The sequence below is a fragment of the Truncatella angustata genome (assembly GCF_020726525.1).
Source record: "Truncatella angustata strain MPI-SDFR-AT-0073 chromosome Unknown BKA67scaffold_6, whole genome shotgun sequence".
Taxonomy (NCBI): domain Eukaryota; kingdom Fungi; phylum Ascomycota; class Sordariomycetes; order Amphisphaeriales; family Sporocadaceae; genus Truncatella; species Truncatella angustata.
The window spans coordinates 2,849,424-2,871,699 of NW_025763386.1; the positions used below are offsets into that span (position 1 = coordinate 2,849,424).

The following is a 22,276-nucleotide window of genomic DNA, read 5'->3' on the forward strand; positions in this document are numbered from 1 at the left end:
AATTATATGCAATAAGCATACTATCATTCCTTCAAGGGTCAAGTGCTGCGCAACATTCGCTTGTTGTGTGTGAAGGCAATTGAGGCTTTCGTAGTTCAGTCACCGAGCACGTACCCTAACCTAGGCAATATGTTCAAGCTGCATTAGCTCAGTTTAGTGCTTGGAGGGGCGATGACAGTGATCAGCCGCATTCTAGGTTCTAGACTACCCCAGATTCAGTCCCTAACTGAGTGTCGACCTAGTGACGGAAACGGTTTAAGAATAATCATTGGCAATATTCATCAATAGTCTTGGCCACCAAAGATGCCCGAGCTTTGTCGTAATCTGACCAGATTATTGACTCGTTCACCGTTATAATATGTCCACTATGGCACGACCCTGGTTCACATACCTATACCGACGCGCCTGTGCCCAATATCATCTTTCAATGAACAGTAATAGTAGTAAGAAGTATTGCATAAATTAAATTAAACGCTGGCATTGAATACTTTCTCCATGAAATTGTAGTGTCACAATTCAATGGTCTTTATGATAGGGAGTTTCCGGAGAATACGGATCAGGTTTGTGCATAGGTAAGAATGGAGACAAACGTATCGATATCCCACACAACGCTACTCAAATTGTAGCAATGCCGGCTCCTAACGCCCGCTAGGTGTCGAGCAGTCCAAATATTGAACCGAACTATCGATAGTTTGCTACTTCCTTGTCCTCCTCCTCCATCATCTCAGCAGCTTTTTCAGGATAATGATTAGACAAAGCTTGTGCTTGTCTATCAATCGGGGCCGGGACATCCGACTCACGATATCTCGGGCTCAGGCAAATAGCACTTCAGCACGCACCACTTGATTTTCAGAATAGTGTTGCAGAGGAAGGTTTGATTACTTCCGTGGGGAAAACAAATTTGATCGTTTATCAAACCACATTCGCTTGGAACGGAGTTCGAAGAACAGTCTTGTTCAAAGGTTGCCCAAACCCCCGCGGTGCCGGTGCCGCTCGCACCGGGAATTGTCCGTTTTTGGAACCCATCTGCAATGTGATGGAAGCTTGGGTAACTGCCAACATAGAAAAGAAGGTTTATTTAAACACATCTTGAAATTGTTCAATTGTAGCGCTCGCAATGGTTTCACACGGTATATTTCAGCATTGTTTGTTGACAAGAACATGAAGTCGCCGCCTGTGCTGGCTTATGATGAACACAGGATTCGCATTGGAGACGACGATTGTGACGTATAATGCTAGTGTTTGTGTTCGTAGCTCTTCCGAGACGGAGGGGGATGACTTGTTGTTGAACTGTATATTGCAAAGACTCGTCGTCTGCGTGGATCAATAGTGGGGTTGATAGGGGTTAGCAGGAGTAACATAGATTGTAGGTTTCGAAAGGAAGTTTGTATAGAGATATAAAAATGTGAAAACAGTTGAGAATGGGAAACTGAAAGGCATGGGTGAAGCAGTGTTCATGGGTACCGCAGTGTTTGCGAAGGCAGTCCTGGGGATCTGTGGAAGATGCGAGGGCCTCCGCCAGTGGTTTGGAGAGGTGCATTTTCGTGGAATATGTGGTTCCTAACATGGTTAGAATGATGGATTCTAGACAGATCGAATGTTATGGGCTGTGACGTATCAGAAAATATGGTCAGCTGGAAGAAAATGATGCTTCGCATACGGTTAGACACATGATTTTATAACGTTAAGGTCAAGTGACGGATACTGATTTGCCTTACAAATGTAGTATTCCTGTATTGCTAGTCCAAAGCCCGTACGATAACATAACTCGTACCAGCAGCTAATGCACCAATAACAAGTGTCTGCAATGCTCCCCGTAACCCGGCACGCTTGTTCCTTATCATAACCCAGTTCTTGATATATCCAAAAACCAAAAGTATTACCACTGTGATTGCGATTGATATGATCAAAGCTTCGGTAGCTTTTTCCATGAGGAAGTAGGGGATCATTGGTATCAGCCCACCAATAAAGTAACTCAACCCCATTGTCAGCGCGCTGATCCAAGCACGATTCACATCCGGCGCCTCGAGTTTTAATTCCGTATCCATTACAAACCTCACCCATGGGCTGGATACACTGTCTTTTTCCTTTGATGGCTGGCAGCAGTCCTTGGCGACGAGCTCTTCCACAAGCGGCCGCGCAGCTTCCCGAGAGATCTGATACCGCTCCGTCAAGACACCATAGACCCTCTCTTTCTTGCACTTTCGCCGCTCTTCATCAGAGGAATAGGCACCAAGGAACTCATCACGGCGATGCGCATAGCTCTCGGCCTCTGTGGATGCAGCGAGATATGCCCCCAACCCCATGGAAATGCAACCTGAGAAAAGTTCTGCCAAGCCACCCATGACCACAAGCTTCGTAGAGCCAAGCGAGGATAGCCCCGCTGTTAAGGCGAAGGGAACGGTAAGGCCATCAGCGAAGCCTATTATTATGTCTCGGATCATATCGCTGTTATATGTTGAAGGCTGGTTCTCGTCATCATGAGGTTTTTGGATCAGAGGTTGATTGTCTGCCTCAGAGTTGTCGTGGTACATGTCCATGATATGTTTCTGATTGAGTTGATGTGTGTCTGAAGACGGCTTTGTGGCACCGTAGTTTGGTTGCTGCATGTAGACGAGTGCTTGAGAAGTAGTTCGGTCTAGGTTGATAGAAATGCTGTGATCAATGCCTTATATTTTATTCTTTGAACTTTTTCGTGGACTGTCTTTCAAATTCGACCATAATTTGAAACATACGCTCTTGGGAATTGTCTATATATAATTACTTTTATAAACTTCCGGCCGAGTCGGGACCGAGAGGCTTCTTCACAGGCAGCCAATCAGAGGCGTTGCATTACTAAGTTTAATGTTGGTGACCAATCAAAGAACGGCTATTTGGACAGCACATCAAGGACTATTTCCCACACCGGCAGAAACTTTGCCGGTTGCAATCGAACAAAGGAATTAATCAGAGATTTCATATTTGTAATTTTTGAACAATCTTAGTTCTCGACACTGGATCTATCCTGCTCCAGCCACGCCTATTGATTCACACTCATGGTATTTAAAAAGACAGAGCATAGTCATACTGGCGCTTGGGCATACTGTGATGCGCTTAAAAATGCTAGCAATTTCTCAGTCCATAATGTTTAATCCGATATACGGCTTCGGAGGGAACTCGTTTGGTCCGAACTACGTAATCTGCGGCCATTGCATCGATCGTGCAATCAGTGATGGATTAAGTGAAAGGTCTTCACAATCATAGGTCGGTGCTCCACGTCACGGCATGACTGGTCGACATCTAAGTCTCCAATAATTAGGGAATACATAGGTTCCCTGAAGCGCCGGGCAATGAGACCACTAGTTGCGGGCGCTTTCCAGCACTACGATTCCTCCTATTAATAAGCACCAATCTTGAGATCCCGGCAACATCACCCCTTCTGCATCCATTCTGATCACTTTAGGATTGCTATGAAAAGGAAGAATGACTGATCTCATAGATTTTCAAAGCGCACATCTGTGCTACGAATATGTTGACACGGAATGCCCTGTGATCGAAAGAGCTTCGGCTGGCGACTTGAACGTCAATGGCCGTACCAAATATCAATCACCGCGAAACACTGAGTGATTAGTTTGAACTATCGGGACTAGATAGCAACCAGCTACATTGTCTGTCTAAAAACTCGGTGCGATGCTTGAAGATGGCACACCCTGGCTGTGCTTATATTTCCAACCGTGATGTTAAAACCTCCATCATTTTTTGACGTTGTGAGATTCATAAACTAGAGACAATCTAAACGGCACTATACTGTATTGAACGTCAAAGAACAAGATACCTGATTGCAATCTACTTTTAAGTCGCCCACACCAAAATTTGAATTAGAGTATTGGTACATGTTCTGCCAGGATGGATGATTATTTCCCAGCGACCGATCCATGCATGCATACCCGACGGGAGTGCACAGCCCATCGTCACTGGCCTCCGCCTGGCTGTGATGGAGGATATCAAGTACATGGAAGGCCATATTGTTATATGTGCTGAACGCCAATGGTCATCCGCCCTCCCCCTCTAACCATTATCAGCGTTGCGTGACTCCACCTTGTTAGCAAAGACATTGGAGGATTTCGCGTGCTATGGTCACGCAATTTCCCGGCCACTACCATAACACACACCGGAACGGATTGGAGATCTACGAATATCTCAAGATATGAAGAATCCGGCCAAACTTGAGAAATTGATGCCTAGAGATAATTGTCACGTTTTTTTAGGAATGATAATCTCGGAACAACGAATAATTCAATACATGAAGTCCACTAAAATATGTTGTTCGTACATTTGAGACCTGCAACCAACGATTCCCAAGTTCTCTTCATCAAATCCGACCTTCCATTCCCGACCTTCCGCATGAGTAGTGATTAGCCTACTATTGAAACAGTTTGCAATTTGGCGAGGTCCGGCTATCGTCCAGAGTAATCGCTGGCAATCAGCGACACCATTCTGAATAAGAACTGTTTCTCAGTTTCCAACAACAGCCACCTCGCTGGAGCGAGTACAGATCTGACCGATCTAAGGTATATATCTGAGCTACTATAAACTCGAACCCATCACGGCGTAACCGCTGAGGAAGATTCAACCCAATCTCGTGCTACATCCTCAACGCCCCATCTTCTCGGCTGACTTCGAAGGCTGGACTTCCTTCACTACTAGAAGTACGAACTCGATCTCTCCGCTCTCCAATAGCAAAGTGCTGTCATCTGCTAAAAAGAGTTTACCCTCCATAGGATGATACTCGGCTATCTCTTTGTGGTCTTGAGGGTTTTTCGCGCCCACTGAAATAAAACATCTTCGACCCTAGAGATACATTCGACGCCCTACAAGCATAGATGGTTCTTTCTGGGACCCATATACTGCCCGATGTAAGTTTGTACAACTTCAAGGTACGCGTTTCATTTTTATGTTGAATTTGTCGGGCCTGGTTGCGATATATTCTTTCTGTGACTAAATTAGTACCACTCTTGTGGTGCGGGAGTGTGTCAAATACCACAGTTTCCTCCAGTTCTGGAAATCAAGGATTTTTCTCTTGCCTGTGCCATACTCATCTGCCTCAGATTCGTGTTTGGTGGTAACGCCACGCCGTCGATCTCAGATACTCGCGTGCTTAAAAATGGTAGCCATACTAACGGATACCCGAACCATTCGCAGAGGCCTGCGATCATTGTGACGATGAAATCCTAGGTGTTTCTTGACAGTGTTATACCTTCGCCCACTGTGCTTCAACTAGACAAGGCATTTAAGCTTTGAGATAGGATTCTAGCGACTGTCGCTTGGAGTTATGATCCTGTGTCATTGATTGCTTAACGATGTGGATTAAGCTGAAGGCAGCAGGACGTCGGATCATCCTGCAGCCGGTCGCTTTTTGAAATTTCGTGCTCTAACTTTTAGGGTGGTCAATTGCGATGATCAATCGTGAGCAAAAGATCTTTACTATAAGTTGACTTCTTTCCTACAAGCACGATATTCGCATTTTTCCATTCATGGTGCGACATTAAAACTGTCGCTGCGTTGGCATGCATTTATTTTGACCAGATTCGAAGATATCATGTTCGTTTCGTTTTGACTGAAGCCGAACCCTACTAACCTTAGCGAGTTAGCACAACAGGGCGACTGGCGTTATGCGATCGAAATGAGAAGTGCTACGAATTCATATCGTGTCATTCATCCAACAAGGGTTGTGGTTAAAAACCTTCAACGCAGCTGGACTAGCTGTGTGATATGTCGCTCCAGACAGTTGAAATGTGCTTATGGGAGGCTTTTCCTGCTATTATAGTAGCATCAGTGGTGTAGTGAAAATGGTTAGAAATGTGACTATTCACGTGATGAACATCAGTTGTAGTTGGTGAACTCAAGCGAAATCCATAATAGAGTGGGGCAAAGCACGCACATCGCTGAATAATCCGTACGCATACCTGAATATCTAAAATTAGAAAGCTATTTGCGAAAGCAGTCTACAAGTAGTATGCTGCATCGAGCCTAGCCGAGCGCAAATTAATGGTTGCTGAATCAGGGTTTATCTATATTTGGTAAGCCTCCCCTCACAGCGTGACTATTGCAGAAAAGAAACCGAACCCTAGTACCCGAACCTTAGCTACGGTGCCCATACTCTGGGCGCTTTCCTTAGCACGTAACCTTGTACGTGCATGATCCAAAGGTACCATTGCAAGTATTGGTTCGTTTGTATTGTTGGTCTCAAGTTCGAATGTATAAATATTGCCTTTACTCACTCCCACATGATATTTTTCTTCATCTCACACCCGCCGATTAAAACCAATATAAGACAACTTCCGGCCCCATTACATCACAGAAATAGCTACATACGTGCAACGTGGCCCTGAAAGCAACATGAAGTCCCTCACTTGGACCTGTCTTCTCCTTTCGCCCTCAACAGTCTTAGGCCGCCCAACTGTTGATAGTAAGTCTCAGTCTCATCGCTAGGAAACCGTGAATACTGATAGCAAAAGGCGACAACGTGGTCCAAGGCAGTGATACCTATGTTCCTGAAGAGAAGCGTGATGCCAACCTGTTTGTGGAGCATGAACATGAATCAGCAGCTGCCACCGCTACGACTACACTAAGCCGCAGGGCATCGCATATTGACATCGAAGTGGTGCAAGATGAGATTGAGGACAGCAAAGACGAATTTCTGACTCGTCGTGATCAGGCCTCCTACGGCACATCCTACTGTTGCATAATGTAGAGTTTTGGTCGTGGGCAGAGGGGAGATAGCTATCTGTAACGACGAGCAGACGCGAGTGGAAGACTTATGAATAGACCGAGTTTTATTTAATCCATTTTGAAATATAACAGAAATTGTTAGGGCGTTAACTGAATATTTGATATTTCATTATAACTCATTTATTCAGTTGAAGACACTGGGGGCAATCAGGGTAGCTCAGATCAAGATTATCTGCCATTATTCTCATTTAAGTTAATACCATCTCCTATGGATATTCCATGGCTCAAATCCCTGGAAGCCGAGCATCGGCTAAAACAAGTTCCATGTTGTATTGCGCATCGCGGACTTTCTCCAACAAGATCATGAGAGACGGCTCACTAACAGCATCAACGCGACTTGGAGATTTGGCCACCTACCAGCTCTCCATCTGTAAGCCTGGGAACTCTCAATTGTCTGACGAATTGACGAAATTTTCGACTGCCTCGGGGCACCCTTTACATTGACTGTCAACCGCGATATCTTTAGCCTTTGTAAATTATATTAGTGACTTCTTCATAAAATAGCGCTTCCATGTTCTGTTACATACTGCAGAGATAATTTCCTCAAAGCAGCCGAGTGGATTCTCCCTGATCAGTGACACGACACAGGCGAGCACCGCGGGACTAATAACCGCTGCACATTGTACGGCTAGGCAGCCGTCTACCTTCGTATCCCACGCGCCTTTGGCCATATTCTTGACGTCGTCCGTGGCATCCTCTAAATCGTTGAGAAGGACAGATGGATCGCTGTCGCCAGTCACGACATTGAGTATATCATCAAGAAAGGAGGGCTCAGGTACAGGATGTGGTATCGCATGGATCGTTGGGAGAAGGAAGCGAGCAAGTAACAATAGGGTAGGGAGTGAGATGTGAAAGCGCAACATCGTGAAATATCGGGTAAGAAGTTGGAATGAACGTTGTAGTTGTATAGCTTCGCTGATGCGACGAAAGGAGATCTCGCCTCTGATTGAGTCCAAATAAAACAGCCTTTATGTGCTCTACACGGGCTTCAATAAAGAGAAAAATGAATGATTTTCCACAATGCAGTTTTATTCCGAATTCAATGACTCGAACATGTACTTCTTATATGCCTCTTAGCAGTGAGCATTTGGAGAGGCAAGAAATCAACAAACTCAGCCTTGTGACCTTCTAGGAATACAAAGCAAGCTCAGGCGAAGTAGCGGCTATGAACGTGTTGTGATAGGTTGGGCAGGCGACTTGGATTGGTGCGCCACACTCCTGCATATGCAGCGATTGTGATCCCTGCATCATGCGGCTATTATACCGAACCGTTTGCGACAATAGGCAGTTTCTATTGAAGAGCCTTGCCATCTTCACTTTTGGCCATGAGTGCGGGTCTGAAACCATGCTGTCATGATCTGGCCTGCATAAGGGTTTCAAGTGAGAAGACACGATGGATTAGGTCCAAAGACACTACCACACTTTCTTCACCACAGCCCACGCAGGCCTTAATGCAGGTCGAAGGAATCCTTGGCATTTCTTCAAACATACAATAATCTCGCACTTTGGGTACGACCCACGGTTCATGCATAGCCGATACGATTGGTATCAAGATCTCCATTGTGTAATCTAGCGCGGTGTCTCAGAGCCTAATAGTTTGCTTTAATGAACTAGATACAAAAATGTCATTTTGATTCCAGAACAACGACCCAGGAACCAACCGCTAATGTAGGAAAAACTTAGTATCATGATCCAAAGTCATCATTGGGTTGACAAATTGCCGGATCTGTGGCACTCCATCGTTATATAGCAACTGGCTCACCAGCATGTACAGTAAGAGAAGCCACACGAACATTTGTTGTTACAGCCGAGACCGATATCGACCACATCAACGAGCATCTTTGATTTCCTTCACAGACTGCGAGATACCATCACAGTCGGCCAAGCTGGTTGGTATTTCAATTGCGTTTGTTAGTGCCAGAGAAACCAGAAACCTCCCACAGGCCTGACCACGAAACCTTCTCCCAATAACAACGTTTTCGGCAATTTTAAATTCAACACGTTGAATGGGTTTTGTCATACATCATACAGGCTTTTCGCTGTTTCTAAATATTGAATCCTCCAATCTGTTATTCAAGAAATTTTCATCGTTCGAACCATCATGTATCAATTATGCACAGCGAGCAGCTTAAGACTTAACAAATAAGAAAGCATCATTCGGTGTTGCTAGCCATCACCGAGCGGGTTGGCAGTCGCCCAATGCTCAATCATTCTCCCTCCGTGAAATCGTACAAAGTCCATGATTCTCATTTGCACACGTTTCCCATCCGGCACCATTCCGTTCCACTCCTTCACGAGCACGCCACTCAGAATCTTATTGGTAGCCACCGTGCCGTCATGCTCAACACAATGGAGAATCTCGACTTTAATGTCAGAAAATGAGTCATGGAGACCTTCGATGATTCCACGGATCGCTTTATAATCATTGGGTTGACCGGGCGTCAGGGGATGGTCGCGACAGTCTGGATGGATGAAGCGATCAAAGAGTTCCAGGTTGCCGTTTTGTTGCACATCCTTGACAAACGCGCGCATGCGTTCGACGTTGCTTCCTGCGATCTCGGCCATGGCGACTGTCCACCGTCGAAAAATATAGGGTGGAGAGGCGTCTTTTGTTAGGCAGCCAAGAAATCGAATTGGTGCAGCTATCCAAGATAACTTTGTTCTTAGATTTTGTGGAATATCGTCGTCTGTATGGAAATAAGTCTTTGTTCGCTAGGTATGGAGTGCGGAAGTTTCGCCGCTGAAAATGGAAGCTTGGTACTTATATACAATCATTCTCTTACGAGCTATGGTTGTCATTCATTAATAATTGGATTAATCGGCTTTATGAGTTGTGCTATCTCCGATACACAGAGGTGGGTTTATTTAACCAATAAGAACATGGTGTGTTGAAGTCAGTCAGTACTCCGTAGTCCGTACTGGTGGACAGAACTCCATTCGGTGACCAAATACTTCAACGTGGTCTCGTACGCACGAATATAATCCTTCTTTTTGGACCGGCTTTTGGCACTGCACGAACTCATCATTAGCTTCCTAATCGACGTTAAAGATACAACAGCATTAACTGCAGATCATCCTGCCCAAGTCCAGGACGTATTTGTGCCTTTTGAGATAGCATAACGAGTGTCCCAGAGTGATCTGGACAAATATCCGCCGGCTGCTTCAATTGTTCGGGCGTCGCTGCGCATTCAGGCAGAGCGAAGCCTGGGCCTATTCTTACATTAAAGTGGGGGTAGCTAGACACCTTCAAATCACCAGTTGCATCACCTAACACCTCACCGCACTCTGTGAGCAGGCTCTCAAAAGATCTCAGTCCCGGCCAACAAACGCTTATCGACATGGATCCCGCGACCGCACACGATTTAGGCCAGCGCTTTATGCGTCTCATGGCAGAGAAGAGAACACGCCCAGGAACGGCAAGCACGGCGTCCGATTCTACCGCACCCCCACCAACGGCGTCTGGGGCAAGCTCACAATCCACGTCACCTTCAAGCTCGTTATATCGCGAGATCATCTCGCTATCTCACGTACCGCAAAGATATCAACGCCCGGGGCTTTTGGACAAGGCTCTTGACAGCCTCGACCTCGGCAAAATTTACGGCTATGCAGATGACATTGCTGCACAAGATGACTCCAAGGAGCTCGGCCACCAAGACTGCGTCATCAGGGGACTCCTCAAGTACTTCAAGAAAGACTTCTTCACCTGGATCACCGCCCCCCGCTGCTCGCAATGCGGCGGGGAGACGGATGCGATTGGAGCGCAAATGCCCAGCGCCGAAGAACATCGCAAGGGTGCTGGCAGAACGGAGATCTACCGATGCAAGACACATCCGCAGAGCCACGTGGAGCGCTTTCCGCGCTACGACGACCCGGAGACTTTGTTAGAGTGGCGCAAAGGTCGGTGCGGCGAGTGGGCCAACTGCTTCACACTGTGCTGTCTCGCGCTCGGCAGCCGCGCTCGCTGGGTTTGGAATGCTGAGGACCACGTCTGGACCGAGGTCTGGAGTGAACGGATGGGGCGATGGGTACACTGCGACGCATGCGAGGAAGCTTTCGACCAGCCACAGTTGTATGCCGTGGGGTGGAACAAGAAGATGAGCTACGTGCTAGGTTTCAGCTCTGAAGGAATGCAAGATGTCACCAGAAGGTATGTCAGAAAAGCAGAGCACAAACTGCCGAGGCTCAAAGGTCCAGAGGCAGACCTCAACCGGGCACTGAAGGACGTGAACGACCGTTCTCGGACTGAAGAGTCTGTTGTGAGACTGGAGGCGGAGGATGAGGCGGAGGAAAAGGAATTATCGGGCTATGCGGCGGGTGAAATACCAACGGTATCTGAGGAGGAGAGACCACGAGAGAGTGGCAGTACGGCGTGGAAAGAGGCGAGAGGGGAAATGGGAAAGAAGTGATCCAGTCTCAATCATGTTGCGAAAGAATACTATGATCCTTGAAATGATTTGAAAGGGTTGGCAAAGCGCATTCCTTTATACTTACCGTGATACCAGGATATTAAGCAGCCGTGGCTAGGAACTTAATCAAAGGCTTGTTTATAATTACTTTCCTTTGTGTACAATTAATCGAGTGAACATACATAACGTCTCGTAATCGCGAGATCCGATCCTCCTGTCGTTTTTAATGTAGGATTGGCGATTTTGGTTGCAATCAGATACCGTTGTTTGCAACAGCCGTCATAATTGGCACATCGAGTCGACCTGATGAACAGATGAAGTTTGATACAAGGCATTGTAGAATTTTTAAAAACATCGTTCGGCAATATCAACGAGAAAAATCTTACGTAGCAAGAACGTCCAGGCAATTGCAAGTTCCACATGTCTCGCGATATATACCGAGGAGACTATGCTCAAACTTTAGCCGCGCCTTGAGTCAATATCCTGGTGTTTCTCGTACCAAAGAGCTTGGGAGCTAAAACGCAACTATGACTATAATCTATATTGCCGACAAACCTATTCTAGGACGATGGGTTTAAACGCAAACTCTAGTGGATGCACAAAGGGGCTTTCGTTTTTCCCAACATGTTTCAAACTTCACGTTGAATTATAGATATGTGCAAAGCTATGTACATAAATGCAGACGGGCTTCGGTATCGTACTGTGGAAGGCAAAACGAACAGAATTCATATAAGGAGATGATAAAAATTATGGTATGTTGTAAGGCGACATGATTGCGTAGGGGTTATGGGACAATTGGGGGGGTTTGATGGCTTGAGGAGATTGGCTACGCCAGATAATCGGCATTTCCACATTTAAACTCGGTATTTGGACATGAACTGAACATGTGGGGGAAGCATGCTCCAGGCTCGTGTGCTTTGTTGATCCCCATGCCCGCTCAATAGACTTTTGCTCTCCCCGCAATTCCGTGGATATTCGGACGAAAGCGGCAGGACTAAGCGCCCTTGGGTCTTTGGTGTTAGTCAATTTCCGATGACAAGCCTACAATTCAATAACTATAGATAGTAGCTCGACAACTCAATTGTCATGGACGAGATTAACCTCAAACGTAACAATACTCTGCTCTCATGACCTAAGTACAGCTATGGTTAATTCCAACTTCTCAGTGGCGGCAGTTCTGACTGCAACTTGTCTCTTCTCGTCCTACATTACCGGCATATCTGCTTCTCAAATCAGTGGACAATGCGCAACCTCGAGATATGCACGACAGCCCCGGGCGTTGATCGCAACAGATATGTCGAACGAGCCCGACGATCAAATGTCCCTCGTTCGCTTGCTCACCTACGCCAATGAAATCAACATCACCACTATAGCTGGCATTACATCCAACTGGAAGAACGATTCAATCGACCTTGACACCATCAAAACAGTAATCGGGGGCTATGGTACTGTAGTGGATAGTCTGAACGCCAATCTTGTTTATGGAGCAATTGCTTACCCGACGAGCGACGAGCTGTTGGGGAGAGTCCGGGCAGGATGGCCAGTATACGGGCTGGCTGCTCTTGACCAAGACGAGATTAGTGACGCAGCAAAACAGTTGATCCAGGATGTTGACGAAAGCAGCATCTCAGACCCCCAATATGTCCTCCTGTGGGGTGGTGCGAATGTGCTCGCAGAAGCCTTACATTATGTCACGAAAAATCGAATCAGCTCATCGGTCGATGAATTCGTTTCCAAAGTTCGGGTCTATTCGATCTCCGATCAAGACAATGCTGGGATATGGATTCGATCGAACTATCCTAAGATCTTCTATGTTGTATCGTTGCAAGGGATGAATGAGTATATCATGGCGTCATGGAACGGCATATCCGGTGAGAAGTTTCGACACTTCGATCAGGGAGGTCCTGATTCATCCATCGTCACAAACGAATGGCTCGATGAGCACATTCGGTTTGGACCACTAGGTGCGCATTATCCACAATACCAATTCATCATGGAAGGCGATACGCCGTCATACTTTCCACTCATTCAAAACGGGCTTGGCGATCCTGAGCATCCTGAGTGGGGAAGTTGGGGCGGAAGGTTTACTCCACAAGATATCTCTGGACTTCACCGCGTCTATGCGGATACAGCAGATTATGTCAGAGGCCAGAGCGGCAATATGTACTACAGCAGCTTCGCAACTATTTGGCGATGGCGACAGGCATATCAATACGATTTTGCCGCAAGGATGCAGTGGACAACAACGGGTTTCAATGGCACAAATCACGCGCCAGTGGCGGTGGTGAACGGTACTTGCGGGCCCGAGGCATTGAAGCTCAATTATAGGTTCGGCGACTCTGTCGTGTTGGATGCATCCGAGAGTTGGGACCCGGATGGAGATGATCTCTCATTCCACTGGCTCCACTATCGAGAAGTGGTGCAAAGACTAGAAGGTCAGATCGATAGTGAGAGTAAGAATGTGTCAATTGAAAGCCTGAATGATCAAGGCAGCCAGGTTAGCCTCACACCACTCAGCAACATCGTAAGTAGACTCTCCGAATCTATGGCAGCTTTACTAATGCTTTTAGACCACGCACATAATACTCCAAGTCCAGGATACACATGAGATTAATATCACTACATATCGGCGTGTCATACTTGACCCGATAGAGTGACTTGTGAAAGCTCTGGAGGAATAGCCGGTGTCTTGTGTGATATAAGTCACTGTAACATTACGAATGCTAGCGTTGGCAATTGGCAAAAGTTCTGGTGTTCAGAAGTGCACTGCTAACGACGAAGATCACGATAACTGCTAAATTGCGCGTTACTGCAAGTTGATCCAAGGAACCAATCAAAAAATTCATTAACACCCGACGCCATGTCCGCGCCGTGAAATTTCCTAGCAGTCATAATCAGAGGTCATCATATCTAATAATCAAAGCACAGTCCAGTCCAAGTCACATATTATAAATGCCGGCTAATATTCAATGTGCCACTTACCAATACTGAGACGAATTTTCCATTTTGTATGTTTTATATGCAATCACTAGCGCTACGATAACCAAGATCCCTAATTATATGAAGCGTTGCATGCCAAAGTAGGACGAGGTTACTAGTAGTAGGTTTATTGATTACTTGGTCAAGGATCAGTTGGTATCTAGATGCGCGATAGCACAATATATACATATGACGACGAGTGGCTGGTAGGGGCGAAATGTTGGTCGCCGAGCGCTACCTCAACATTGCACTCCAAGTTCTTACCAAAAACTGCCGTCATGTTAGAGTTTTAGTAATCCCATATTGACAGCATTCGTGCATACCCAAGAACGTTGTGACAGTAACGAACATCACATACCTTTTCGGCTAGAGAGAATATACGAGATTCTCAAGCTACAGCTAGGCCTGTCTTGCAGTTGCCAGCAGAATAGACTCTGTTTCATGGAGAAAGCCATTCTGATCCAGTAAATCGAATGCATCGACACTATACAACTCGCGACGATGTACGGGAAAACTTTCTGAGATGCTCCCAGAGATGTTTGTCCGGTCAGCTGAAAGAGATCTTGCGAAACTTACAGAATGCAGCTGGGAGTTGAAGGCAATTGATGACAAATGGTTTGGGCACGCCGTCGGCTACACTCGACAGAGCTTGGGTGACTCTCTTCTTTTCTCCTTGTGGAGCGTCCCGTTACGGAGATGGCAAAGATTGCATGAGGAGTTGATGGTGGCGGATAGGAGGATGTCCATTTTGTCGAACAGAACTATCATAACCACGTCTTAGGCAGGCAGCCATTAAATAGCATATAGCCTAGACAGGTATTAGGCATATTAATTAGTGGTAAGCGCTTACATGATTGCATAGAGTAGACACGTGCCATGCAAATTAGATCAGCGTGAGTCTGGCAGTATTTCGGCGATCCTCAAAACTTAGGAAAGACCTGAGAGTTTATTTCACACAGACGGAGCAACAAATGTGCATCGTGGTACTTTTCAAATAAAAGTTCATGACGCTAAACTAAAGTACAAACAAGTAGCTGGCATATGGTAAAGACCATGCACAACCGTGAGGGCGCGACGCCGTTTTGTGATATAAAACCCTCGCAAATGCGCCAGTCTAGAACGGGCGACCGATCTCGTGTGTCAAGTCAAGCAGCATCTGAAGAATCCAACGGAGCGGCTACCATTTGGCCGCATTTTCATACATGAAAAATATTGTCCGTGGACCGTCTGCCAAAAGAACATTGCAGTATGTAAATATTTGCCGGTGGTCATCAAGGCTTCCATTATTCAGGCTTCTCTAGTGCCTGCTCCTTGAAGTTGTCCTGGTTTGCATTCGACATCAACATAGTCGAGTCTGGCTTGTACTTCTTGGAGATGAGCTTGATGTCGTACTGGACCTCAAGGATGGCGCCGTTGGAGTCCTTCTCAATGGGTACAAAATCTAGGATCAGATCATCCTTGACTGCAGAAACAGTATCCGTCTCCAGGTATTTGTCGTCCCTCGAGTACAGCTGAGCTGTGACACCAACGAAGTCGGGATGAGTGACCATGCAGTGAATGTGACCAGGGCGCATGGGGTGACGGCCCATCACCTTCAACAGATCGGCTGAGGGGCCGGTGGTGTCGATGGGGTACTCGGTAGGCTTGAGGCAGTAGAACCAGAACTTGCCGTCCTCATCAGTGCGGAACTTTCCTCGAAGGTTGTGGCGCGTTTGGTTCTCAGGGTCGAATACGTCGTATTTGCCATTGGTGCTAGCTTGCCACATGTCGAAGACAGCGCCCGCAATTCCCTTTCCGGTCTCAACATCCTTGATGACACCGTGGAAGTAGGTCAACTGTCCATCGCTGGGCATGTTTAACACTACACTAGCACCAAGGTCCCTGAATGGTGTCTCAGGAGACCAAAATGGTCCCAGAATGGTTGATGAGGTCGGCTCAAGGCCCTTGTCGTTGACGATCTTGTGGTTGATCTCATCGACGAGACTGGAAAGCACAATCAGCGATTGAGCAAAAAGCAGGGAACTAGCAATGCTGGCAGCCCTCGGAGGTCGCGGAAAATGAGTAATACTTACGACTCGACACCTAGAATATCGCATACTCTCCATGCTTCATTTCGGTTCTTCTTGTAAGCTTGACCAATGGCATTTACATAGTTGACACCAATGATCCATTCGTCTTGCGTGAGCTCAACATCTCGGCAGAAGTCGTGCAAGTGTGTGATCAAAGATGTGAGGATTTCTCTGTGTCTGGGTTTTGTTTCGGAGCTCATAAGATCAATAACATGCTTTGTGAAGTTGGGGTCGAATTTGCTGTTATTGCTTTGAGCACCATGGGTGCCGTTGGTGGTGCCGTTCGCAGCCATAATGATGATGTTGTGTGATATTTGTACTGACTCGGATAGCCTGTGAGGGGGAAGGTGATCTCAATATGGCGTGGGAGGTATGTTTATGCTTCTGATTTGCTTGTGGGGGAGTCGAGATGAGAAGTGATGAGTTTCGTGGAAGAAAGTCGAGTCGCAACACAAGAGGAAATGCTTCCTTTAAGAATGGTCGCGCTGGGAGCCAAGATCACTTGCTGTGCAAAGGGAAACGAATCGTACGGACCCCCCAAAGCAGCTCGGTTGTTACTACAGGCAATATCATTGAACGGACTCGCCTTGACGCTCGTCATTCGAAGCAATTGGAGAAACGTAAACCCGCACTAAAGCTGCCACGGAATTCCGCCGGTTGGAAGGGTTGGAATGCCGTATTGTTAACCGACTCCACATGATCGCATGAGATTGGCTGAGCAGAATATAAGAACTAGACTTCGATTGAGGGGGAATTTAGCGTTCACTATTTGGAGCTTGAGGGAAAAACATACAGCCGGGTCACTTGGTCAGCGCTTGATAATTCTTCCTTCAAGCTTCTTATGGCCATTAAAATATTCATGTCAGATAAATAGGTTATCAATACCAATAGATGTAGCATAGATGTTCACTGAGATCATGTACTGTCTCGAAAATGACAGTCGGCCTCATGAAAATTACGCTGTGATCGTTGGCCAAAAATGCCATCTGAAATCGATAATTTGGCTACTCCGCATCGGACCGGTCTAGCTTCCATAGATGGCTGCGATTCTCCCATACAAAATCTCCCATTTCAAATTGCTCTCACGTGAACCACGCCATGTATACTCCACATTGAGTTTTCCTTCGGTCGACGTTGCGGAGAATCGGGGAGAACTAAGTTCCTAGACTGCAGTTCGTGTGGGGTAAGTGCCTTGGGTGTGTTTTACATATCTAGCCTAACCTAGGGTACTTCAATAATTAGTTCTACGTATATCAACATGTGTGTGCTATGTCTGTCTTGTGTTCATATTTCCGCATTTCTCATAACCCACAATCAGGTTGCGAGCCAGCTGAGTGAGCGGTGTCGCAGCAGCGATGTCTAGTGCTTCAGTCAGAGCTTAAAGCCCCTATGGATCCGTACTTAACGAGTACACGCAATGGTGTCACTTGTCATTAGGTGACCTTACTTTTTGCTTCCTATCGTCTATCACGAGCAACTTTCGACCAAGCACCAGCGGCGAGCATCATTTAGGATTCTAGGTCAAAGATCCATGAGACAAGTGTAGAAGATACGAGGCATTGAGCTTGTTCGTCTTGTGGCTTGTCCTTTCGCGATGCACTAGCTTGCTGTACCCGGACAACTTTGATCTATTGCAAAATACCACTAGTCGAGCGAAGACAGCCTGTATGACCAAGGTGACATCGTAGATCGTTCAGAAGACAATGTATACTTTAGAAGTGCTGAAAAGCGCCTGGATCCGGCTATAACTGCGATAACAGATTGCTTTGTCGAGGGAGACCCAGCAACTTGGGTCGGCCCGCTCCCACGTGTGCTTTCGCTAGGTTAAGGGTACCTGGTTTTGTCACTACGGGGTTGGTATGTCGGAACTGGCTAGTGTGCGTGGTGGACACAAATACCCGGGCTGGTCATCAGAGAGTCGTTGCTCACTTCTGTCAATTGCTGACCGAAGGAGCAAAACCACTCGAATCAGGTAGACTGCTTGTTTAATTTTTTTTTTAAATATCATCTAAGAGTTCTCATTTGTTGCACTTCAAGATGTCCAAGCTCATAACACTGCGCTTACTGAGACAGACCATTTCCGGATACACTATTAATACTCCAGGGAATGCCGGCCTGCCCTAGTTATCTACGGTCGGGTGACCGTTTTCAGGGACGGTTCTTGCCTAAATGCTGATTACATACCGACCGGTTGGTTGCGTGATCTGGCAAATCCAGCACTGTGTGGTCAACGAATCACGGCAAATTAGATAGAATTCGCTTAGGCGAGTCAATGGTACAGATCGGGTCCGATCAATCTAGATACAAGCCCTCCTCGGTCTTTAATATATAAGGTTGGTTTTAATTATATTCTACTTCTCTGTGTTGAAAGTGAAGCATTGTATATCTGTAAACGTTTCTACAGTCTTGCCTTCACATCCTCCTCTCGACCCTGCAAATTAGGGTGCGGAGTCCTGACCGGCCGTGTGACGGCATAGAAGGCAAGACCTTCAGATTTGGTGGAGAACTAAGGGGGAATCATCAACCTGTCATGCGCTATTCGGAAGCTTGGAGTGAAACATGATAAGAAATGGCTCAACGAACCTGGACCTTGGAGCCCACGTGGAAGAAAGCAAAGTCTCCAGGGATCAAGTGGTGGGTAATGCCGGTAGCTTCATCCTGTTTCATGGTTAACACCATCTAGCCTCTTAACACCTCAGAGTACAACATACTAGGATATCGATCTGGCCCTTGAGAACGAATTTACTCTCTTCGAAATTATAGTGTGCAGGCCGAGCAGGTCCAGTGAGGATCTTGTAAAATCCGGAGGTGAAGTGAGCAGGAGAGTCGGCGGTCTTAGTTCGAATTCTGCAACAAGATCAATTTCCTAACGTAACCAAAATACGCGAGTTGTTTAGGACATACGAGTGAAAATCGGCGACTGTTGCATTCTCGCCCTCGGGGAGAGGAATGAACTCGTGCCCTGCACCCTTGATAATGGTAAGTGGGACTAGGTTTTTAGACACTAAACACAAGAAGATTTAGTGGTACTGTTTGGACGATCTTGACACGCAAGGAAGAAAAAGCAAGAGTGAACTCACTGTTTTATAATATCAAAATAAGGAATAATAGGACAATAGAACGGCCAGGTCAACTAAATATTAAGTAGTATATGAGCATATCGAACATTCGGGTACCTTACCGATCACGTGGCATTTCTAGGCTATAGCCGGAATCCGTTCCGGGCGCGCTATCTTTCTGTAAAGATAGATAATATACTTGGACCGGGATATGAGCCGGCCCTGCGCGGGGTAATGGCGCTTATGACTTGGGGGCGTGGACTTCAATCTCAATGCCCGGAATGCGACGAAACCATAACTAGAAGTACTAACATCAGCCTCTCGTGATCTAGTGTATGTAGTCAATCATGAGCGACATCCTAACATTTTCTCGGCACTGGCTAACTATCATAGGAATCCACATTGACAAAGGCCCGAAGGAATCAGCTGCTCCTTGGAGATACCAATATTGACCATAATATGGTAGCAAAGAGGGAGGATTACTCAAGCAATTACAGACACCTAAGCATGGTCTTGAAAAAAGGAATTTTGAAAAAAAAAAAGAGGGAAAACCAAAAACATTGAACATCTACTATAAGTCGACAGGACGACGTACACAAGACAACGCCGCCTTACCATTCTAAACCAATTGCTAAGAGAAATTGGCAAGACGCAAAATCTAAACATCCTGCTTGTCTCATAACATTGTCCACCATTAATATGATCAGAATTACGTGACTGGCATGCCACCAGGAAGTGTAGCGAGCCCTGTGTTTCAATTAGTCATAATACTCCCAAGACAAAAAGGTCAGCACGTACAACTAGAAGTGCCAATGTCCTCCTGGGCTTGCTGAGCTTTGGTGCAGCCAATGGCGTCCTTCCCGTCTTGAATCTCTAAAACTTGCGTGCAATCCTCACTCGCACATGTAGTATTAAGACCATCCATGGCCCGTTGGAGGGCATCACCTTTCCAGCCGAACAGATAGTCACCGTGTGCTCCATATCCAGTTCTGAGAGTGTGCGCAGTCGTGGTTAGTAACATGGAACCCATTGATACGATTGGTGAAGAACAAACTCACGGGTCACCGAAGCTGTAAACTAGTGGCTGCTTGCCATTCTTCCAATAGTCTGGGTTATTGAATTGCGTGGTATCGTACATGATCTCATACATGACCTGTGGAATTCGGACAGGATGTGTACTCGGACATTGATCAGCTGCGAGAGCAGACCCTGATGCATATGCCACATGACTTTTATGATCAGGACTATCCAGGTTCTTCCCATCCCAGCACGATGGGAAGATCACGGTCGCGCGTATGCCACCAAGACAGGGCGTTGCAGGGAATGCTGCCGTATCGTTAGGGTCGCAAGGGGGCCCATCACCTCCCATCAAGCGTTCACTTGCCTTCAGGCAGCGGTGACAGATCTTAACGGAACCATCGGTCTGGTTGCGTAGCATGGGATCACCTGCAAACATACGGAACCCCTATAAGTGTGAGTTTATGATGTCACTACTGTAAGTGGAGTTAAGGGACTCACTGGTGGGAAGGCGGTTGTCTTCGTGTTGGTGCCGCCGAATGGTCGCATGTAATATACTGTCAGTCCACCATCTTGCTCTAGCAGAGTTCTGTTCAAACGACCGTTTGCCATCTGTGGAACTCTTTTGAATGTTCCATTTTCGGGAGACTGGAAATAGATTGAGGCGGTCCAGTAGTTGCTAGTGTCCTCGGTATAGATACAAGAAGTACAAGTAGACTGTGCGGGCGGATCAATAGTATAGGGGTCCATCTGGATCATAGTTAACAATATTTTCTTGCATTAAATCGATTAGAGACCGTACAGTAGAATTGAACGAGTTCCCTCCAACAACCTGATGCGTATGCGGAGAAGGGTTTTCTCCAGGGGTGACCAGAGGGTCAATTCGCTCCACGACAAGTTGTGAGCAGCCAAATCGAAGAAAGCCTCCATTTCCTTGGATCTCGGCAGATATTTCATGCGCAAGAAGCGCAATGACAGAAATAGTCTTCCAATTCATGGCTGCGTACGTGTGCTGTTATTAATCCAAACGGTTCAATAAAGTCCGGTGTTTGATAAAAGTTCAGCCTTCTCTGGCATCAGTCGTCTTAGGGGATATAAGTCTCTTCTCTTAGCAACGAAATCCCGCAACCTTAGCTAAACAGCACCCTTGGAATTTGATAAGAGCGTCAGAAGCTTGGACAACAAGGCGATTGGGTGAATGCAGTACTTGGCATCGTGGCAGATCATTGGAACGAATTATCCCTTCAACCGCGGCAATTGTGGCCTACCACTACCCCTCTTCTCATTTGAAGAGCCATTATTTCCAAAAGTTGTGATACATTGCAATGTAGTAATTTCATGCTGATACCTACTTTACCTGGTGCCTTCTCACTTCGGATAAGCATGCCGGATAATTGTGCGGCTGATACGGTAGAGTCCATCTCGAGCAAGTCGCAAATTCAATCGGGCCATTATATTTCCGCACAGATGTTGAGCCACACGAGAGGTTCGGATTATTCAATAAATTAGTTCTGCAAATAGCATACTTGTAATTGACGAAATGCTCGGCAGAAGTCGTGCAGCTTCGCTACTCCAAAGATTAGCGCTCCTTTAAGGGCAGTTCCAGCATTTCCCCGTCGTTGCCGCTCGGAATAAGGCAGCGATCTGGAGTTCAGTCTTTTTTCTTGGCTGAAGTATAGGCAGTTGTATTACACTGTATGGACAATCCTGACCTTTGGGCCCTCGATCTTCTTCTATCTGCGACCTTCCCACCACGACATGATACCAGCAAACATAAACTCCACAACCCAAGCCTATGAAGGTTCCTGCAGCCAGGACTGATTACGTTAGCTGTCACTTTTGCCAAAACAGCCCAATGCAACGTACAGGTCGACCTAGCCTGTTATAACCCCACATGAAATGTGATAATGCGGGTTGGAAAGGGGTAGTCAGGACCATCTTGATAATGTTGAGCCCGAGTTTCCAACCGGTGTTG

At 46.4% G+C, this 22,276-nt stretch overlaps 10 protein-coding genes across 10 annotated transcripts; 4 read left to right on the forward strand and 6 right to left on the reverse strand.

Annotated features, from left to right (window-relative positions):
* Window positions 1-1,635: 1,635 nt before the first annotated feature.
* On the reverse strand, window positions 1,636-2,717 carry BKA67DRAFT_573623 (VIT family-domain-containing protein). The gene has a single exon (XM_046103366.1). The coding sequence runs from the start codon at window positions 2,607-2,609 to the stop codon at window positions 1,740-1,742; it is 870 nt and encodes a 289-aa protein (XP_045956620.1). The 5' UTR covers window positions 2,610-2,717; the 3' UTR covers window positions 1,636-1,739.
* A 221-nt stretch (window positions 2,718-2,938) lies between these two features.
* On the forward strand, window positions 2,939-3,654 carry BKA67DRAFT_573625 (uncharacterized protein). Its single transcript, XM_046103367.1, has 2 exons — window positions 2,939-3,243; window positions 3,299-3,654. Exon 1 carries the CDS (start codon window positions 3,088-3,090, stop codon window positions 3,241-3,243), a length of 156 nt encoding a protein of 51 aa, XP_045956621.1. The 5' UTR covers window positions 2,939-3,087; the 3' UTR covers window positions 3,299-3,654.
* A 2,724-nt stretch (window positions 3,655-6,378) lies between these two features.
* Window positions 6,379-6,733, forward strand: BKA67DRAFT_538162 (uncharacterized protein; the record flags this gene model as incomplete). Its single annotated transcript, XM_046100437.1, has 2 exons — window positions 6,379-6,448; window positions 6,498-6,733. The coding sequence occupies 2 exons, from the start codon at window positions 6,379-6,381 to the stop codon at window positions 6,731-6,733; spliced, it is 306 nt and encodes a 101-aa protein (XP_045956622.1).
* A 424-nt stretch (window positions 6,734-7,157) lies between these two features.
* BKA67DRAFT_538163 (uncharacterized protein) lies at window positions 7,158-7,634 on the reverse strand (the record flags this gene model as incomplete). Its single annotated transcript, XM_046100438.1, has 2 exons — window positions 7,158-7,238; window positions 7,299-7,634. The coding sequence occupies 2 exons, from the start codon at window positions 7,632-7,634 to the stop codon at window positions 7,158-7,160; spliced, it is 417 nt and encodes a 138-aa protein (XP_045956623.1).
* A 1,303-nt stretch (window positions 7,635-8,937) lies between these two features.
* On the reverse strand, window positions 8,938-9,336 carry BKA67DRAFT_538164 (putative ester cyclase; the record flags this gene model as incomplete). Its single annotated transcript, XM_046100439.1, has 1 exon — window positions 8,938-9,336. One exon carries the CDS (start codon window positions 9,334-9,336, stop codon window positions 8,938-8,940), a length of 399 nt encoding a protein of 132 aa, XP_045956624.1.
* A 974-nt stretch (window positions 9,337-10,310) lies between these two features.
* BKA67DRAFT_506885 (uncharacterized protein) lies at window positions 10,311-11,171 on the forward strand (the record flags this gene model as incomplete). The annotated part of the gene is made up of 1 exon (XM_046097143.1): window positions 10,311-11,171. A coding segment is annotated over one exon (861 nt), but the record flags the coding sequence as incomplete, so codon positions are not given.
* Window positions 11,172-12,187: 1,016 nt separating this feature from the next.
* On the forward strand, window positions 12,188-14,113 carry BKA67DRAFT_627060 (DUF1593-domain-containing protein). The gene is made up of 2 exons (XM_046105557.1): window positions 12,188-13,701; window positions 13,748-14,113. The coding sequence occupies exons 1-2, from the start codon at window positions 12,322-12,324 to the stop codon at window positions 13,832-13,834; spliced, it is 1,467 nt and encodes a 488-aa protein (XP_045956626.1). The 5' UTR covers window positions 12,188-12,321; the 3' UTR covers window positions 13,835-14,113.
* A 1,326-nt stretch (window positions 14,114-15,439) lies between these two features.
* Window positions 15,440-16,518, reverse strand: BKA67DRAFT_520935 (dioxygenase; the record flags this gene model as incomplete). Its single annotated transcript, XM_046098226.1, has 2 exons — window positions 15,440-16,139; window positions 16,229-16,518. 2 exons carry the CDS (start codon window positions 16,516-16,518, stop codon window positions 15,440-15,442), a joined length of 990 nt encoding a protein of 329 aa, XP_045956627.1.
* A 2,040-nt stretch (window positions 16,519-18,558) lies between these two features.
* Window positions 18,559-19,342, reverse strand: BKA67DRAFT_573633 (uncharacterized protein). The gene is made up of 5 exons (XM_046103368.1): window positions 19,306-19,342; window positions 19,130-19,229; window positions 18,937-19,072; window positions 18,809-18,883; window positions 18,559-18,731 (listed from the first exon to the last, which is right to left on the reverse strand). Coding segments are annotated over exons 1-5 (420 nt in total). The 5' UTR covers window positions 19,307-19,342; the 3' UTR covers window positions 18,559-18,623.
* A 651-nt stretch (window positions 19,343-19,993) lies between these two features.
* Window positions 19,994-21,298, reverse strand: BKA67DRAFT_593845 (uncharacterized protein; the record flags this gene model as incomplete). Its single annotated transcript, XM_046104983.1, has 5 exons — window positions 19,994-20,031; window positions 20,083-20,273; window positions 20,343-20,749; window positions 20,803-21,051; window positions 21,104-21,298. The coding sequence occupies 5 exons, from the start codon at window positions 21,296-21,298 to the stop codon at window positions 19,994-19,996; spliced, it is 1,080 nt and encodes a 359-aa protein (XP_045956629.1).
* Window positions 21,299-22,276: the final 978 nt, after the last annotated feature.

Bases quoted from the DNA above. Each gene is read 5' to 3' on its own strand.
- BKA67DRAFT_573623 (XM_046103366.1), bottom strand. From the start codon at position 2,609: ATGCAGCAACCAAACTACGGTGCCACAAAGCCGTCTTCAGACACACAT.
- BKA67DRAFT_573625 (XM_046103367.1), top strand. From the start codon at position 3,088: ATGCGCTTAAAAATGCTAGCAATTTCTCAGTCCATAATGTTTAATCCG.
- BKA67DRAFT_627060 (XM_046105557.1), top strand. From the start codon at position 12,322: ATGGTTAATTCCAACTTCTCAGTGGCGGCAGTTCTGACTGCAACTTGT. The intron at 13,702-13,747 runs GTAAGTAGACTC...TAATGCTTTTAG, and splicing joins TCACACCACTCAGCAACATC to ACCACGCACATAATACTCCA.
- BKA67DRAFT_573633 (XM_046103368.1), bottom strand. The intron at 18,884-18,936 runs GTATGTTGTACT...ACCATGAAACAG, and splicing joins AGGGCCAGATCGATATCCTA to GATGAAGCTACCGGCATTAC. The intron at 18,732-18,808 runs GTTCGTTGAGCC...ATTCCCCCTTAG, and splicing joins ACGTGGGCTCCAAGGTCCAG to TTCTCCACCAAATCTGAAGG.